This window comes from Loxodonta africana, chromosome 1 (genome assembly GCF_030014295.1).
Source record: "Loxodonta africana isolate mLoxAfr1 chromosome 1, mLoxAfr1.hap2, whole genome shotgun sequence".
NCBI lineage: Eukaryota > Metazoa > Chordata > Mammalia > Proboscidea > Elephantidae > Loxodonta > Loxodonta africana.
The window spans coordinates 188507739-188526626 of NC_087342.1; the positions used below are offsets into that span (position 1 = coordinate 188507739).

At 39.3% G+C, this 18888-nt stretch overlaps 1 protein-coding gene across 1 annotated transcript in view; it reads left to right on the plus strand.

Annotated features, from left to right (window-relative positions):
• Positions 1-5596: 5596 nt before the first annotated feature.
• Positions 5597-18888, plus strand: part of CLVS2 (clavesin 2) — an 84526-nt gene continuing 71234 nt past the window's right edge. Inside the window, exon 1 of the mRNA XM_003404240.4 lies at positions 5597-6924. Coding sequence (XP_003404288.1) covers positions 6536-6924 — 389 coding nt within the window. The 5' untranslated portion in view covers positions 5597-6535. The remainder of the gene's footprint in view (positions 6925-18888) is intronic.

Consider the following 18888-nt stretch of genomic DNA (forward strand, 5'->3'; position numbering starts at 1 on the left):
GTATTTTTGGTAATTATCATATGAGTCAGAATCGACTCAATGGCACTGGGTTTTGGGTTATCACATAAATGAGCCCTGGTGGCTCAGTGGTTTAGTGCTTTTGGCTACTAACCCAAGGGTTGGAGGTTCAAACTGACCCAGTGGCTCCACCCAGCAGCACCACAAGAGCAAGACCTGGTGATCTGTTCCTGTAAAGATTACAGTCTAGGAAATCAGACCAGGCATTTCTACGCTGTCGCTTGAGTCTCTTTGAGTGGAAATTGACTTGACGGCACCTAACAACAGTATTATATAAATAATAACATGATAAGTAGTACAAATATTGACACTAAATTGAAGTCTCATCATACTGTGGTCCAACAAATTTGATTTTGTTGCACTAATTCCCTTCCAGAAATATAGTTTCATGTATACATTTCAGAGAACGAGTTAAGCAATTGGCCGTTAAGCACTGTGGAGGATCTGAGATTGAACTTTACTGGCTTAAGCTTTCCATATTTTCATGGGTGCTGGAAGGAACCTCCTGAGTTTGAGACAAAGGACAGCAAGCAGTTTGGACTGGTTCCCTCAGCCCTAATTCCCAGAGCTACCAGAAGAGGTCAGGTGATTCCTGCACATAGTTGGGTGGCTTTACAGGAAAGAAACTCCTGAGCCCCAAATAAGTTGGCCTCCTCTGAAGGGAGATGCTATGTCTTCCAAGACTATAACCAAACCTAGTCTTTGTTTCAGAGGGAGGTACTATCTCTATCATCAAAGACTTCCAAATCTGTTCATTACACAAACAACATTGAAAAAACAGTCCAGAAAAATAAATAAATAAATAAAAGCCTTGCTTGTAAGACATGCAGATTTGGCCAATGCAATATGTCATTTGATTTCTAGACTGCTCCTTCCGCGGGTGTAGATTGTGGATCCAAGTAAAATAAAATCCTTGACAACATCAATATTTTCTCCATTTATCATAATGTTACTTCATGGTTTTAGCAATCACCAATTGTTGTTGTTGTTGTTAGGTGCAGCTGAATCAGTTCTGACTCAAAGCAATCATATGTACAACAGAATGCAACATTGTCGGTCCTGTGTCATCTGCACAATTGTTGCTATGTTTGAGCCCATTGTTGTAGCCACTGGGTCAATCCACCACTTTGACAGTCTTCCTCTTTTTCACTGACCCTCTACCTTACCAAGCATGATGTCTTTCTCCAGGGTTGGTCCCTCCTGAAAACATGTCCAAAGTACATGAGACAAAGTTTCACCATCCTTGCTTCCAAGGAGCACTCTGGCTGCATTTCTTCCAAGACAGACTTGTTCGTTCTTTTGGAAGTCCATGGTATATGCAGTATTCTTTGTCAACACCATAATTCAAAGACGTCAATTCTTCTTCAGTCTTCCTTATTCATTGCCCAGGTTTCACATGCACATGAGGCGACTGAAAACGTTATAGCTGGGACCAGTGATATCTCCGGTTTTCGAAACTGGAAAGAGATCTTTTGTAGCAGGTTTGCCCAATGCAATATGGCGTTTGATTTCTTGACTGCTGCTTCCATGAGCATTGATTGTGGATCCAAGTAAAATGAAATCCTTGAAAACTTCAATCTTTCCTCCATTTATCATGATGTTGCTTATTGGTCCAGTTGTAGGATGTTTGTTTTCTTTACGTTGTGGTGTAATCCATACTGAAAGCTGTAGTCTTTTATCTTTATCTTTAAACAAGCAAGGTTGTGTCATCTGCATAATGTAGTTTTTTTTAATGAGTCTTCCACCAATGCTGGTGCCCTGTTCTTCTTCATATAGTTCAGTTTCTCAAATATTTGCTCAGCCTACAGATTGAATAAGTATGGTGAAAGTATACAACCCTGACGGATGGTTTCCATGATTTTAAACCATGCAGCCTACCCTTGTTCTGTTTGCCTCTTGGTCTATGTTCAGGTTCCTGATGAGCGCAGTTCTGTGATTCCAACTCTTCGCAACATTATCCATAATTTGTTATGATCCACACAGTTGAATGTCTTTGCTTAGTCAATAAAACACAGGTAAGCATCTTTCTGATAGTCTCTGCTTTCAGCCAAGATCCATCTGATATCAACAATGATATCCTTTGTTCCATGTCCTCTTCTAAATCTGGCTTGAATTTCTGGCAGTTCCTGTCGATGCACTGCAGCAACCATTTTTGAATTATCTTCAGCAAAATTTTACTTAGGTGTGATGTTAATGATATTGTTTGATAATTTCCCCATTCTTTGGATCACCTGTCTTTGGATTGGGCACTAATATGGATCTCTTCCAGTCGGTTGGCCAGGTAGCTGTCTTCCAAATTTCTTGGTATAGATGACTGAGCTCCTCCAGCGCTGTATTTGTTTGGTGAAATATCTCAATTGGTATTCTGTCAATTCCTGAACACTTCAAGATGTATCCTGAAGTACAGTGCTGTCAATGATAGGATAATATCCGTATACCTACAAGGAAGACCAGTTAATACCACTATTATTCAAATTTACACAGCAACTACTAATGCCAAAGATGTAGAAAGTGAAGAGTTTTACCAACTTCTGCAGTCTGAAATTGACCAAACATGCAATCAGGATGCATTGATAATCACTTTTGATTGGAATGTGAATGATGGAAACAAAGAAGGACCTGTAGTTGGTAAATTTGGCCTGGGCGATAGAAATGATGCCCAGAGATCTCATAGGATTTTGCAAGAATCATGACTTATTCATTGCAAATACCTTTTTTCAACAACATAAATGGTGACTACACACATGGACCTCACCAATGGAAAACACAGGAATCAAATTGAGTACTTCTGTTGAAAGAGATGATGAAAAAGCTCAATATCATCAGTTGGAACAAGGCCAGGGGCCAACTGTGGAACAGACCACCAATTGCTCATATGCATGTTCAAGTTGAAGCTGAAGAACATTAAAACAAGTCCACTGAAGCCAAACTACGACCGTGTGTATATCCCACCTGCATTTACAGACCATCTTAAGAACAGACTTAAGGCATTGAACACTAATGACCAAAGACCAGACAAGTTGTGGGATGACATCAAGGACATCATACATGAAGAAAGCAAAATGTTATTAAAAACATAGGAAAAAAATAAAAGAACAAAATGGATGTCAGAAGAGACTCTGAAACTTGTTCTTGAATGTAGAGTAGCTAAGACAAATGGATGAAATAATGAAGAAAAAGAGCTGAACAAAAGATTTCAAAGGTCGGCTCAAGAAGACAAAGTATTACAATGAAACATGCAAAGACCTGGAATTAGTAAACCAAAAGGGAAGAGCAGGCTAGGCATTTCTCAAACTGAAAGAACTGAATAAAAAGTTCCAGTCTCATGTTACAGCACTGAAAGATTCTAAGGGGAAAATATTGAAGGGTGCAGTGCAGGAAGCATCAAAAGAAGATGGAAGGAATATACAAAGTCACTGTACCAAAACGTATTGGTCCACGTTCAACCATTTCAGGACTGGGTTTAGCATATGATCAAGAATTGATGGTATTGAAGGAAGAAGTCCAGGCTGCACTGAAGGCTTTGGTGAAAAGCAATCACCAATGGTAAGAGACAATTTTCCATCGATGTCTCATGTTTCTGTTGCTATGAGTTGGAACTGACTCCAGGGCACCTAACAACAACAAAAACCTATTTATATAATTGATATGAGACACAAACTTTCCTCAGCTTCTAGAATATTTTAAAAATGAATTTTTCAGAATTCTTTTGAAATTAGAACAAATTATTTAACAGTCCATGTTGCATTCAGATTGCTATTGAGGGACATAATCACATAAAGTTCAAGCAGGACCTTAAATACACATATTATTTTCTGCCTCCTCCCATAAAAATGTAAATGCCTTGACAACAGTGACTATATCTGAGTGTAATTAATTCCTGTTCTAGTTGTTCCATTATTTGCATTAATCTAATTAAACGGTGATTTAAGTGTATCATGCAACTCTCTTCTTCCTTTCTCTCTCTGCCAATCCCATTACCATGAGGGGGAAAAAAATGGGTGTCTGTAACCAGACTGTTCTAAAAGTAATCAAAGGACGACAATATATCATTTTTTCAACATTATGCCTCCATCAACTCATACCCACAGAATCTAAGATAATGCACCCCACATAGCTCAGGCTTAGTGAGTGTTTGTTGCATTGTGTTGACTTGAACCAAGGACCCTATTCTACAGTCTGTAAGCCAAAAATTGTCTTAGTGACATGTTCAATAACACGTGCTGTGTTCTGAAAATAGAAAGCATTCATTTTTTCCCCCCAAAACAGTATGCAATCAACATTTCAGCTCAAAGACTTCTGTTCACTTATGATGATTCCGATACACAGCTGCATAAAACTGAGGCAAACATCTTATGTATCTCCACGAATAGGTTATTATGAGATAAGAAGTGAGTCAAGGAGTGCTTATTTTTTCTTCATTCGAGCACTTTTTTTTTTTTCCTAGTGCTCATTTTCATCCTTTTCGACAGGAATTTAGCAGCCAGAGTCTATGATGGAAATACTATTCATATAAGTTCCTCTGGAGGCTTAATCATCAACACAGTGCATTGGAACCACTCCGATCCTCTTTTCTAAATTAAACATTTCTTTCAACAACAAATGCGCAAAGTACAAAATGTTTCCGTACTCCTTCCACGTCCAAATCACCTCCTACAGGTACTAGAAAATGTGTGTCAATACGAATTAGCATCTACAACAGCTACTCGCCCGCCGCTCTGCGGTCTTGTACACAAAGGGTGAGAGAGAGGCGTGGGGAGGCTGGAAGGCGTCTCTGCACCGCTGGGCGAGGCGAAGGCCGCCCAAGTATCCTGTTGGGGAGCGCGGAACCGGCGCAGGGTGAACTTGGGGCTCGGAATATTCGAATGCCCGGGAAAAGGCTGTCCTGCCCCACAGAGCCTGGGAGAGGGGAGCGGAGTGCGTGCGCGAGCTGAGCGAGCTCTTACGTCGCAGTGAGATCTATGCTGGGATAATTAGAGAGGAGTTGGGCTGAGCCGAGACATCTTTGAGCAGCAGCTGCAGCAGCTAGAGCCGCAGCAGCAGCAGCCCGGCGGGGCGCGCCTGACTTCGGCCGCTCGGGTGCGCACTAGAGAGGTCTGCGCCCGCAGCAGCCGCCCCGCCGCGCCCACGTCCCGGGCGGGTCCGGGCGCACAAAGGCGGCGGCCGCACCGCGTGGCCTCCTTCCTCCGCGCGCTGAGGTCCCACTCCCTCCCTTCTCCTCTCCAGGAGGTGAGAATGGCTGGGCCAAGCGAAGACTTGGAGCAGCGGTGGCTCTAGCTCTGCTCCTTCACCCCTCCTGCTGGGGAGGCAGCGGGCTGCTGGTGGACGATGCGGCCGCGGCTGCTCCCGGCTGCACCCACCGCCCGGGTCCCCGCTGCCGCCCCTCTTCTTTGCCTGCTCCATCCCACCGAGAGGAGTTGATGCTGCTGTCGCCGCTGCTGAAGTCGCAGCTGATGGATGCTGGGGAGTGCCGCATTGCTTAGCGTCCCCGCCTCCGGGTTTGCTGGTAGGAGCCGGCTGCTCTTTCTTCTGTCTTGCTTTGGGGTTTTATAGAAAATATAGAGATATATTTATTTTATTCTGCACTCCCCTCCCCTTCCCCCACTCTGCTTTTGAAATGTGCATTCTCGGAAGAGATTTTTTTCCTCCCGCGGTAAGTCCGCTGAAATAAAGGGCTGGGAGAAGGGAGAAGTTGGGGGTGGGGTTGAGGGGAGCCCACGTCGGTGCCAACGCCACCAAAAACCCTGCTGGTGCCTTATGAGATCACGGTGTATTTAGGAGGGGAGGAGGGAAGGTGCGCTATCTGCAGAGTCTCCACCTAACTGGACCATAAAAACCCACTAAATTGGATCATAGAAATTTTAAATACAATCCCACAATTGTTTTTTAAAAATAGCATCTTCGAATAAGCAGAGGGAGAAATAAGCTCTTTCCCCCACCTCTTTCTCTTTCTTTTTCTTTCTGGCAAAGACGCTCTCTCTCCGCCCTGGAGCTCAGCGCCGAAGAGCCACCTTGTTATTAATCAGAATTTCCATCGTTATTCCTGGCAGGCGCATCCTTCAGTAGGGACGGCAGAAGCTTCACAGTGCTGGGGCTGAGATGTGCGTGGGGGTTGTTTTTCTTACATCTCGGAAGAGAAGAGAAGAGGACAGTACCAAGATCAGCACCACCCGTGCCGGGTAGGATTCGGGGTGTTTTGTTAGGAGAGAAGAAGAACAGAAAGGGGAGCGGTGGGCTGGCCCGAAGTCCTTATCCCTTTTAGGGGAAGGGAAGAGTGAACCAAAGTGGGGCATTGTTTTTTAGGTAATCAGGGGGAAGAAGTTTATATCGCCCACAGAAAAGCTGTGGGAAAACAGGAGCAACAGGGTACCGGATTGGACACCAGGACAGATCATTTCCTGTAAAGGAAAGGAAACAGAGAGTGGTGAGGTCTGGGGGCAAGTGTGGTAGTGGAAGGGACAGGTTTGTTGTAGGACAGTCAGCAAGAGGAAGTGAAGGCTCAGGAACAAGCAGAACAATGACTCATTTACAAGCTGGTCTCTCTCCTGAGACCCTGGAGAAAGCTCGCCTAGAACTCAATGAGAACCCAGACACACTACACCAGGACATCCAGGAGGTGAGGGACATGGTCATCACCAGGCCAGACATTGGCTTTCTACGCACAGATGATGCCTTCATCTTACGCTTCTTGCGGGCCAGGAAGTTTCATCACTTTGAGGCCTTCCGCCTCCTGGCCCAGTACTTTGAGTACCGGCAGCAGAACCTGGACATGTTCAAAAGCTTCAAGGCCACTGACCCTGGCATCAAACAAGCACTGAAGGATGGCTTTCCTGGGGGCCTGGCCAATCTGGACCACTATGGCAGGAAGATTCTAGTCCTTTTTGCTGCCAACTGGGATCAGAGCAGGTAAATTCTAAATCCCAACTTGTACCAGAGGTCTTTTTACTCCCCCATTTTCCAGAATTTACCCGGAGTTGTTTCATAGCTTTGATGATTCTGTTCATGTGGCTAGGAGAGAAGAGAAAATAGAACTAAGAAATGGGTTTTGGGAGGGTATTTTTACCTTTAAAACTGACTCCACTAGCACCCAGTTCTTAGTGCAGTTTTAAGTGCTACCTGAACCGTATTTATTGTGGTGCATTCTAAATCACTCAACTTCTAAATAAAGCTTCTAATTCATTCACCTCCTGAATAAGTTTCCTGGTCTGTGCAGAAATGAGTATGAGAATGGAAGCAACTTTTCCTCTTTCTTCTGAAAGAAATTCTTAAGCTAGACTCATGAACATCATCATCATCATTATATCACCATCATCATCATCATCATCAATCATCATCAGTATAGTCATCATCTCTCTCGTTAGTACTGAAATTTTATTTTTTAATCGTTTCCTGTGTTCAACCAAGATTGAGTAGTTTTATTGCTTGGGAACTTTTCTGCTTGGCGATGTGTAGATGAAGGAATAATACAATGTGTGTCACTTCAATGAGAAGGAAGAGTTGTACCCTCTGCCACTGAGAATGTTAACTGACGCTGAAAATAAATGCTGACTAGAGTGCTTGTTCTACACCTGTCACTAATCTAAAGAATATGTTCTCTCTCTGATGTGATTTTTCATTTTTTGGAAGAAAGTGGAAAACATTCAGATATGTCAGTTGGTAGACTTTTTGAGCTTTCTTGCTTCTTTAACGGGGGGAAGAACTATTCTTATTCCATTTATATTATTATAGAAAAATACAGATGACTTCTATTTTCTCAAAGAGAATTATTTTCTCAGACCAACAGATACAAGAAATTAGAAAAGAGTTTTGTGTCAAGTAGTTTCAGTTATGTTCAAAGTTAAATGTGTCTTATGGGACTTAAAACTGCTACCAGAGCTGTGAGTCATAAGAAGCTGTTTGTTAAAACACTGGTGTATCTTTAGTTCAGTGAACTGTGACTTTTGATGTATTTGCTTAGTTTAAAGCGTCTCTGGAGCAATTGTAAAAGACCTTCATGGACAATGGGAGAACTTATAATCTAGGCTGCTCAGAGTCTTGGGATCTTCGAATGTAAATTATTATAACAGTGTTTTTCCCTTTAATTGGTCACTTTTTCCCTGTAATTCTACATTAAGAACTACCCTGATTATTTAGATAGCTATAAAGAAGAATCATAAAACTAAGAAAATAACAGAGAGAGTAAACCATTGAGGGGAATGAAGTTTTGATAGAGACATTGGTTAGTTACAGAGATCTTACTCTACTTTTTATTAAAAAAAAAAAAAATTAGGTAGCAAAATTTAAAGGGCTACATACAAAATTCCATCATATGATCACTATTTCCCTTTAAGAAGTTTTTTTTTTTTTTTTCCATCTGAGGAGTATATTGTAAAAAAAAAATAGGGTCATGCAAATTAATATTTGTATCAAAACTGAAAAATTTTATTCAATAAACTCTAATATTCCATATGTCCTTTAGAAAGAAACTTTCTTTGTTGAGCTACAGTGAAATGGGAGCTATGCAAATTTTATATTTAAATATATCCTGTGGTCTGTTAGAGACATTATCAGGAAGGCAAATTGCATTTAGTGAGACATCAGACCTATCTATTTTCATTTATTTCTATAGATGAATTAATATTCACGCTAGTTCATAAACCTAATTAAGATGAAAGTCACTTATGGCTCTCATGTACATCACATGGTGATTTTTCTGGACTTACTAAAGAAATTTTTTTTAGTTGTTTATCTCATACTTTCATATAAAGAATGAGTTACTAATAATAAAAATCTCCCTGGAAATCAACAATGGGAGGGGATTTATTGATTGACATGTAATATTATTTTTATCGCACCTGAACAAAATCTTAAATATTATTTTTTAGTGTGTATGTAAAGTTAAAAATGAGAAGCTGTAGAAATATATGTATATCAAGACCCGTAGACTAATAATTGTGAGTTCAATTTCTATGACTGGAAATGAACAGGTATAATAAAGAAGTTACAGTACATCAAGGTCAAAAAGTATAGAAATTAAGTAGAGTTTGTCAAAAATTCAGTTGAATTTCCTCCTCCTTTTTATATTCTTCTAACAAGAGTTCTCTCCTTCCTCACACCCCAAATCTACACACACCCAATGACAATGACTAGTGGATAAATAGGCCTAACCTTTTGGCATCCTCTGTAAACCTTAATCACTGGGATATGTATGTAAGAACTGCCTCTTTCCTCCTCTGAAACCCACAAGACAGCTGTATTTTTGGCAGAGCTAGGGTGCCACCAGCCTTTCTCTTATCTTTGGCCTGAATCCCCTTCTTCCACCCTGCAGCCTCAGGGTTTACCTGTCTTGACTGCTACAGAAGTTTCCGCCGCCTTCCCTAGGTGTTTAACCTACTGCTGCTTTGTCAAGTGAATATATTATGTGCCAAATTCCCTGATGCTCATACCTCCCCTCCTCTGTGACTGTGGTGTCCTCATCTTCCTTGTCCTGACCATTCCAGTCCAGGAAAATGGGCTATCTTCAGAAGAATGCATATCTGAACACAATTTTGACCATATTCCTTGAGTTGTTAGTAAATCATCTTGTTCTCAACAACTTTTTAAAAAAAGTAGCATTGTTTTAAAGAAACAATAGGTGGGAAATATAGATTATTACATAGGGACATTCCAGAAATGAGGTAGAAGAAGATGTCCCCCTTTATTTGGAAACAGGTTATTGTCAACTTCTCTAGCACAAAGGAAAAAACAAGATTTTGATAAATTTTGAAAAAAATTCGTGAAGACCTCTGAAAAATTGATCTGTATAACAAAACCACTAAGCCTGTATTATTATATTTCTAACAGCACCCAGACTAGAGTATAAATGCTCAATAAATATTTGTTGAATTAATAGTTACACATTAAAAAACAAAAATCAAAAAACTTAAGTAGGAAGTTCTCTGATATAGCTTTCTTCCATATTAAATTTGTAGGATAGTTTTCTGTGCTCCTCAGGAAACTGAAAACAGTAATGTATGTGAGATGGTAACTATAAATAAAATAGTGTCTCTTTCTGCCACAACATAATACAGGCCAGCTTCAGGTTGTTTTAAAGAAATGGAGTACTTCCAAAGCCATTAGGAGAGGCATGGAGTCTTCGGGAAGACAAAGGTAAAACCATAATATTTACAGTGCACCCACCTTCCGACAGGTTTAGAAAAAATAAAATAATTGAAATACTGAAAGGCTTTCATGTGAAAATGATTTCTGCTTGGTCTGTGGTTCTTTAAAAGAAAAAAGGCTCAGGTGATTTATTACATTTATTGAGAAGGGTGTACCTTGGAAAAAAACAAACAACAACAACAAAGAAAACAAACCTGTTGCCTGTCAAGTTGATTCCTGCTCACAGCGACCCTATAGGACAGAGTAGAACTGCCTCATAGGGTTTCCAAGGAGTGGTTGGTGGATTTGAACTGCTGACCTTTTTGGTTAGCAACCAGGCTCTTAACCGCTGTACCATTTGGGTTCCATACCTTGGAAAAGATCCTTATAATTTTATCTTCTTTCTCTGAGATTGTCTAACATAATTTCTGAAAACAAATGTAAACTCCACAAAATAAAGAACCGTTGGATTGTTACACTGTATCACTAGGCTGCAGCAGCCTTTCACGTGTTACATACTATGTTTCTGTCCTTAGTGATAGCACCCTGCCTAGGACATAGTAGATATCTTCACGTGGTCCACCTGATTTTATCAACAGAAGCTAGAAGAGATAAATAACACTACTTCCAAAAAAGTAAGTTTGGAATGAAAGTAGATCAGAGTTTAGGCCCTAGGGTATAAGAGCGGGTACCTGAGAAGTTGAAAGCCACTGGCATCATAATTATTGGGAATATTCATGAGTAAAATTGTGTCACCTAAAATATAATGACATGTTGTCTGAGAGTTGGCCTGTAAGTTGTCAGTTAGCCTATAAGTAGTATTTATTTCCATAATCCTCATTAGACTCGTATTAAAGTTTGCTATACTTCAGTACAGTAAACAACTGTTTATCTGGAATCTGGTTAAAAGCCATTAGAAAACAATTACATACAGTTATATACAGCTAGAACTCCAATGATTCTTAAAATAGTGGCAATTCACAAAGGACTGACCGTTTTGCACTGTCTTTGGCTTGTCATAACGGACATTATCACTTATAGTATTGAAGTTCTGGAAGAGTTAGAAGACAGACTGAAAATTTCCTAAAAGTCAGTTTGTTTTTTGTATTGTGTGGCTTTTTCATAAAAAATATAATTTATGTAAATGGTCAGCTATTTGTGGTTTCAGTTAGAATTATGATTATGCTCCAATTTACTTAAATAGTGCAGCCAATCATTAAAAAAAAAGCATGGCAATGACAGCCTAAAGTTTAAAAAAATAGCTATAGACTATAGAGGTTTGCTTTAATCTCAGTCACAAAGCTTCAGCCTTCTCTGGATACTTATAAAAAAAAGAAAAAAGAAAAAAATGACTAGGAATAGGTTAAAACAGACTAGGACAATTAACTAGATAATTAAGAAAAAACACTCATATGCAATAATCTTAAAACAAAAACAAAAAAGAGGAGGCTGATTTTTTTTTTTTTTGGCCTGATATTTCAAGACTTCTTGTCTCAGTTGGTTAAAGTATTCATATATTTCTCAACTTTTTAGTTCACAGTGTCATATATATGTGGCAGGACCAGGGATCTTTAGGATCCCAGAGGCATCACTGTGCTGTGTTGTGGGTGTTTTGAGATTAGGTCAAAACTAGAAATAGTGGGTGTGGATTCCATGAAGTTTCTGTCCTTTCAGAGCTTTCTTATTTGGAGATGGGCTCTTATAACCAATAACCTGGAGGATGCAGTTTATTCCAAAGTATATTTTTGGTTCATACCATGGAAAGTGGGTGAGGAAAAAAAAATGTCCTGAGAAATGTTAGTGAAATATTGTGACAAATCTCTGAAAAAAATAGGACAGTATCTAAAAACTGGGTCAATATGCAGTAATTAATGAAATAATCCCAAAATAACAGCAAAAGCCAAGAGTGCCAGCCTTCAGTAGGTCGTTGATTAGATCAGGCCAGAACCAGGCTATTTTCATGTTTCAGATAAAGCCGTTGCCGTCGAGTCAATTCCAACTCATAGCGACCCTATAGGACAGAGTAGAACTGCCCCATAGAATTTCCAAGGAGCGCCTGGTGGATTTGAACTGCTGACCTATGTTTCAGATAGGCGACTTTAAACAAGAGTGAAGAGGAGCAAAGGATTTGAGGTTACTACAGTGCACTGAAATGATGCTTCAGAAGAAATATTTAAAGATAGTTTAAAACATGAGCCAAGAGTTAGTTATTCATAAATTATCTTGAGTAAATTAATACATTTCCCCCATTCTGAGGAAAAAAAATTGAGCCTTTTTATATCGCTAAAGGCAGGCACATGTATTTGACTGTCATAGTTAGTGGGGCTGTTGGCATGAGGAAAAAGGATGTCCCTGTATGTTGGGTCCTTATGACATCAACTAACAAACTGAGGGAATAATTCTTCTTTCAAATTATTATTTTTTAAATAGACTTCAGTCAAGCATTTACTATACATGTAAAAATTTAATAGATACTAGGGGCAAATAAGGATGTTTAACATATGCTTTGCACTATCAAGGCACATACAACCTCTATGGGAAGAAAAAAAATATGAAAAACTAACTATCAGAGAGGTCGTAAGTGCTTAAATGAGGGTATTGTTTGTCAGTGCTGGAAGTTCAGTGCAACAGGACAGCTACAGATTGTAGGGAAAATATCTGCTTGGTTAACTAAATTTCATCTTTTATTGTTTGATTTTATTTATTTATTTGTTCACTTGCTTATTTTAAAGAAGTTTTATAGCCTTTTTTTTTTTTTTTTTGGTGCCCGGCACAGTTCTAAGCCCTTTACAAGGTTATTAAATCTTTATAACAATCATGAAAAGTAGGTATTGTTAATATTTGCATTTTGCAGATGAGCAAACTGGAGGCACAGAACAGTTAAGTATTTTGCCCATGATTCCACAACTAGTAAATGAATTGGTCAATTTTTGTGTGTGTGTGAGTGTGTGTGTGTGTGTGTGTGTGTGTGTGTGTGTTTAGTTACCAGTTTAAATCTAGGGAAAAGCAAATGTATCAAAAAAAGCAAGCTCTGATAATTAAAAATAATTCATCTCTGGTTTAGAAAATCTTTTTTTTTTTTAAAATGGGGAAGAAATTCATATTTTTATTAGACTTTTCAACGGGAATGCTTTATGCCAGAAGAAAATGGAGTAACATGTTTCAGACACTCAAGGAAAGAAAATATGACCCCAGGATTTTACAAGCAGCCAAAATGACTTTCAGAATCAAAGGTCACAGGCAAACTGCTGTCAATATACAAGAACTCAGGAAGTGTTGTACACATGAGCCTTTCTGGCAGAATCTACTAGAAAATGAGTTTCTGATAATGTAATGACTAGAGAATCATTGACAAAAGAACTAGTGGTGGCTATTAAATATTTATTTACTTGTAGAAATAAGATTAGATGACGTTTATAAGAGGGAAAATACAGTATGTAATGGTTATATGCATTAACAATACTGATACAGTACAATTATATTACACATCTATTTTTTTAAAAGGTGGGGAAATGAGGAAAGTATACACAAGAAATGATTTAATTGTTTTCAGTAATCACATAAGTGGTGATTACTCCCTGTTCTGAGGCTCTTGTGTGCATAATAAGCAATAAGACAAATGAATAATTATATAATATTATAATAATCTTACCTCCAGTGTTCTTGAGAACCAGGATTACTCTTGGTGTGGAAAGGAGAAGCAAGTTAGAAAAGGTTATGTAAAAATCACGTAATACTGAATTTATGAACTGGAGGTAATATATGTACATGTGTCTGTCTATTTGTCTATCTAATCTAATCTATCCTGGTACTGTCCACAGGAAAGAATTAGAAACAGTGACCAACCAGTAGCACCCAGGTTATAGCCTCGCAATACCGTGTACCACTAAAAGAAAGCAGGGCTTCTTAGAGAAATATTGATTTTAGTTAGTTTAGAAAATTTTGATTAAACATCACATGATAGACAATTATGAACAGAAAATTAGGGTGGAAGAATTAATACTCTGAAGGCAAAGACTTTGCAAACCAGGCACTTGCTTAGAATAATCTTATGTTTATTCCTGAAAAGAATAGAGTTGCCTGTCTCATATGTTTGTATTTTTGTGGCACAATTTTATCTTTTTTTTTTTTTTGGTGGCATTAGGTGAGCATTTTTTAAAAACTTTTTTTTTCGAAGAAAGATATTTTTCCTTTGGATGTTTTATTACCAGATTCTCTCATTCTCACTCACTTACATTCCCACAGCAGTAAAACGAATACGAGACTCAGACAGCTAATCTCCTGTGCTCCGTGATACAAGCCAGACAGACGAATGTTTTGGAGTTCATATTTCCTCCAGGGTTTGCAGACATCACTACTTCCCCACTTGTCTCCTGTGAATGTCTTACTGCTTTTCTTCCACCAAAACCCCTTGCCGTGGTCAAGTTGGAGGGTGCCCTGGTACAGAAACCACTGGCAGAGGGCCAGTCATTATTGACGTCCTGATATCCTATCTCTGACACACATATTAAGCCACTGAGACATGAAAAAGCAGAACAGCTACTCACCAAACCCTGTTCTAGGTATGAGCCACCACACGCCGTAGAAAGAACACTGGTTTCCACTCAGAAAGACCTGGCTTTTAATTCTCTTCTTCCTCCCCTGGTGATTTTGGGCAAATTGCATAAATTCTCTGAGAACCTGTGTCCTCATCTCTAAAATAATAGGAGCAAAGCCAGCCTAGTGACCTTAGACTGTTTTGAGAATAAGATAATGCTTTGGAAATGGCTTTGGAAATCTTAAACTATTAAACAGATAGAGGTGTTATTATAGGTGTTATCATTATTACCACTTAGTAATACAAAACACCTAGATGGGTTCCCCAGCTTTAGCACTAGCAATACCCTGAGGCATGAATAAAGGTGGTTCTCCTTGTCTCTCCCCCAAGCACATGTCTGATTGGAATTCCTTCAGACATTAGAAAATGCGGCTTAATAAAAACTGAGGAGGGGAGGCAGGCTTAATGAAGAATTTAATATTGGCTGATTGATTTAGTGACAAAGGGAAATTGCTGGCTGTGGTTCCCGTAAATGTGATGCTAAGCTGTGAGTTCTTCTCTGTCTGGCTGAGAGAATTGGTAAATAAGAAGGATCTGACCTGTTTGTGGTTTTAAGCTGTGGTGGAGGAGGAGATGCTGTGAACCTCGGAGAGGATCACGGGGCAGTTAGCCACCAAGGACCTTGCGTGCCAGAGACAGAAGCAGAGGCAGGGAGAAGAAGCTTCTTTGCTCTTATTAAATAATATTTTGAAAGTACTTGCAGAACTCACTTTTTCCCCGTTAACTTTTCCTGTAAAAAGGGAGGAGTGCCTGGCTGCAGGCAGGGTGCTGGTACCTCTGCAGCGCTTGTCCCTGATCTGGTCTAGGAAGGTGTTTTGCATTGCCCTTTGAGCTGAAAGAGAATCTTAAGTGTATAGTATTATTCAAAAATGATGTCGTTATGTCATTTTGATGACCTTTGTAGGAGCATGTAACTCACTATGGTCTGTGCCCCGGGAATAATTTGACTTCTACATATTATTATTAAATTAAGAACTTAAGTGTTTGGGGACAGAAGATAACCACTGATGGTTAAATGCTTTAGAATTTCAGAGGTGGGAGAGAAAGCATACTGGTGCCTTCAGCAGGTGGAGACATTCTCACAGAGGAGGTTAAGCCTGGGATGGTCTCAGAGAAGGGCAGAATTTAGATAAAGTGAAAAGGAAGAGGAGCCTCCCCAATACATGTCAGTGAAGGCATGGTGGAGGAGTATACCGGTTTGTTTGGGGATGGGCACGACTAGACCTCAGTAGCTGTGGTGAGCCTGCGTATGGGTGTGCCTGGGTAAGAAAGCTGGATTACTCAGGGACCAGTGGGTTTTCTAACCAGCCATCCAGGTTTTAGAATCATTAGTCTCACAATAGGAGATAGGCAGGATTTCTGGAAGAGAAAGAGGAGAGAGAAAGAAAAAGAAAGAGAGGAAGTGGATAGGAAAGTTAGATGCCCAAGACATTATAAAGGAAAAGGAAAACAGTTGAGACTTAGTGACTTGTAGGGGGAGATGGAAAGGGAATATTCAGGAATGATTCTTTATTAATTGACTCCAGTAGGCAATTCCAGAGGGGAACTTGGTTGGGGAAGCAATAGGATGAGCTTAAAATTAACAGGAAGTGTTTCAGGTAACATGGAGTCACTAAGGTGCTGATGTTCTGATGGCAGCCAGAACAATGAGACTATTGCCCAGGAGTGATGCTGGGTCTGGGGATATAGGTTTGGAACATTCACTAACCTGTTGGCATTGGACAAATGGATGAATGCATGGCTCAGTAGGTCAGTGTGAAACTACATGATGAGAGAAGGGGATCAAACTCTATTTCCACATATGGGTGGTCAGAGAAGAGAGTGGAGCCAAAGAAGAGATATATGGAGTGACCAGAAAAGCGAGAGGAGGAAAAGTTCAGTGTAGCATTATGAAGCCAAATAGAAGGAAGAGTTTCAACAGCAATGATTATAAAATGATTATAGCAAATATTTATTGAGTCCTATGGAAACTCAGTGGCATAGTGGTTAAGCGTTCAGCAGTTAGAATCCTCCAGCTGCTCCTTGGAAACCCTATGGGGCAGTTCTGCTCTGTCCTATTGGGTTGCTATGAGGCAGAATTGACTCGACCGCAACAGGTTTTGTTATTATATGTCAAGTGCTATTAAAAGCTTTACATGTATTTTTCTTATTTCCATTTTATCTTCACAACAATTTTATGAAGTTAGGAAAAAATGGCTGAAAAAATGCAAAAAGCAAGTATAGAATATGTGATTGTGGAAAGAATAAAAATCATATACGTAATTGGAGAAATTATGGAAATAAATATCTATTGTTTACTTTGTCCTGGGCACTGGACTAAATACTTTCTAAAACCAAACCTTTTAAGCCTATTCTGACTCAAGGTGGCCCCATGTGTTACACAGTAGAACTGTGTTCCATAGGATTTTTGGTTAGTAGTCAAGAGCTGTTTGTATCACCCAGGGACAGGGCCAGGTTACCCAATAAGTAAGGTATGCATAGGCTTATTTATGCATACTTGCTAATCTGTAGTAAACAGATGAAATTGTTCATAGATTAGTAAATACACACAGGTAAGCCAGTGCATACCTTGCTTAATGTAAGCCAGTGTGTATCTTGCTTACTGGTTAATTTGCCCCTGCCCACGGATGATGTAGTTCAAGGAGGTAACATTTTATAAAGAGGAAAAGAAGGTTTAGTGAGGTTCAGAACTTCTTCAAGGTACAAGATCAAGCCTGGATTAGAAAAGCATGCAAAAGTCCCCATTTTTATTTTGTATTTGTTATAGATGTAGGTTTTCCATTGAAGAACAATAGACTGATCGAATAAAAATACCACAAATCATGAATTCATGAACATACATCCTACTGTACAAGGCAGACTGATTTTATAGCTGAGAAAATTTCAGAAGAATTAGATGCTTTCCTCCTAATTGCACAGTTATTAAATAAGAGCTATGCATTCCAGAGTCTTCTCCGTATAGTTTTTGCACATTATAGTAGCTTTGATTTCTTTCAAGAGCAATAGTCTATAAAGTCTTGTGTCAGAGCTATAAAATTTCTTGCTGGTGCCGTGACTTCTTCTTACTACAAACAATACATCATCCTCCCAAAGCTGATTTCAGATTCAAGTTTTACTTAATGCTATTTTGGGAAGCACAATCAGGAGACAAGAGCTGCATTAATGTGTTAGTTTGTTATTTATGGCTTTCTTCCAACAAAGAAGGGAAAAAGAGTGATGGTGGAGTTCATACAATTGTATGAACTCCAAAATGTGAATGTGGGGAAACTTTGTAGAGATTACTAATTTGTAAATGATCACAGTTAAAAATAATTTCAAAGAAGAGAATGATGGCAGGAATCCCGAAGAGATACAATTCAGAGATGCTCCATTTCTTTGGAAGGTATTTTATACACTTTGGCAAGATCTTGTATAATAATGCTAAGCTTAGGAGTAGCCTGCTGAGCTGCTAATAGTAATAATGTGTTATGTTTGACAACAGAGTGAGTCAAGAGGGCTTTTTTGCCTGCCCTTGGAATGCAGCTAGCTAGGATATTTTTATGTTTGTTTTTTAAATTTATGAATTAATATGATTTATATATATAAAGATCAAGGAGCCCTGGTGCTGAAAGGGTTAAGTGCTCACCTGCTAACCAAAGGGTTGGTGGTTTGAACCCACTAGTGGCTCTGCTGCAAAAAACCTGCTGCCATCCAGTCAATTCTGACTCATAGTGACCCTATAGGACAGAGTAGAACTGCCCCACAGAGTTTCTAAGGAGCACCTGGTGAATTAGAACTGCCAACCTTTGGTTAGCAGCTATAGCACTTAACCACTATGCCACCAGAGTTTCCCTAGAGCCTAGAAAACCCTGTGGGTCGGTTCTACTCTGTCACATGGGGTCTCTGTAAGTCGAAATGGACTTGACAGCACCTAACAACAACAACATACAAAGATAATTCTCTTTTTGGAGCAAGATATTTTATATCTTATATTTGATACATACATAAAACTTGGTTAGATTTATTCTTGAAAACTTAACAAACCTGCTTTTCTTCATTGCTTATACTGTGACTTGCCTGATTTTATTTCCTTTGAAACAACGATGTGTGTTTAAAATTTTCTGTTGATTTTGATGCAGTTTAGAAAAACCATCCTTCAAGGCTATTACTTAAAA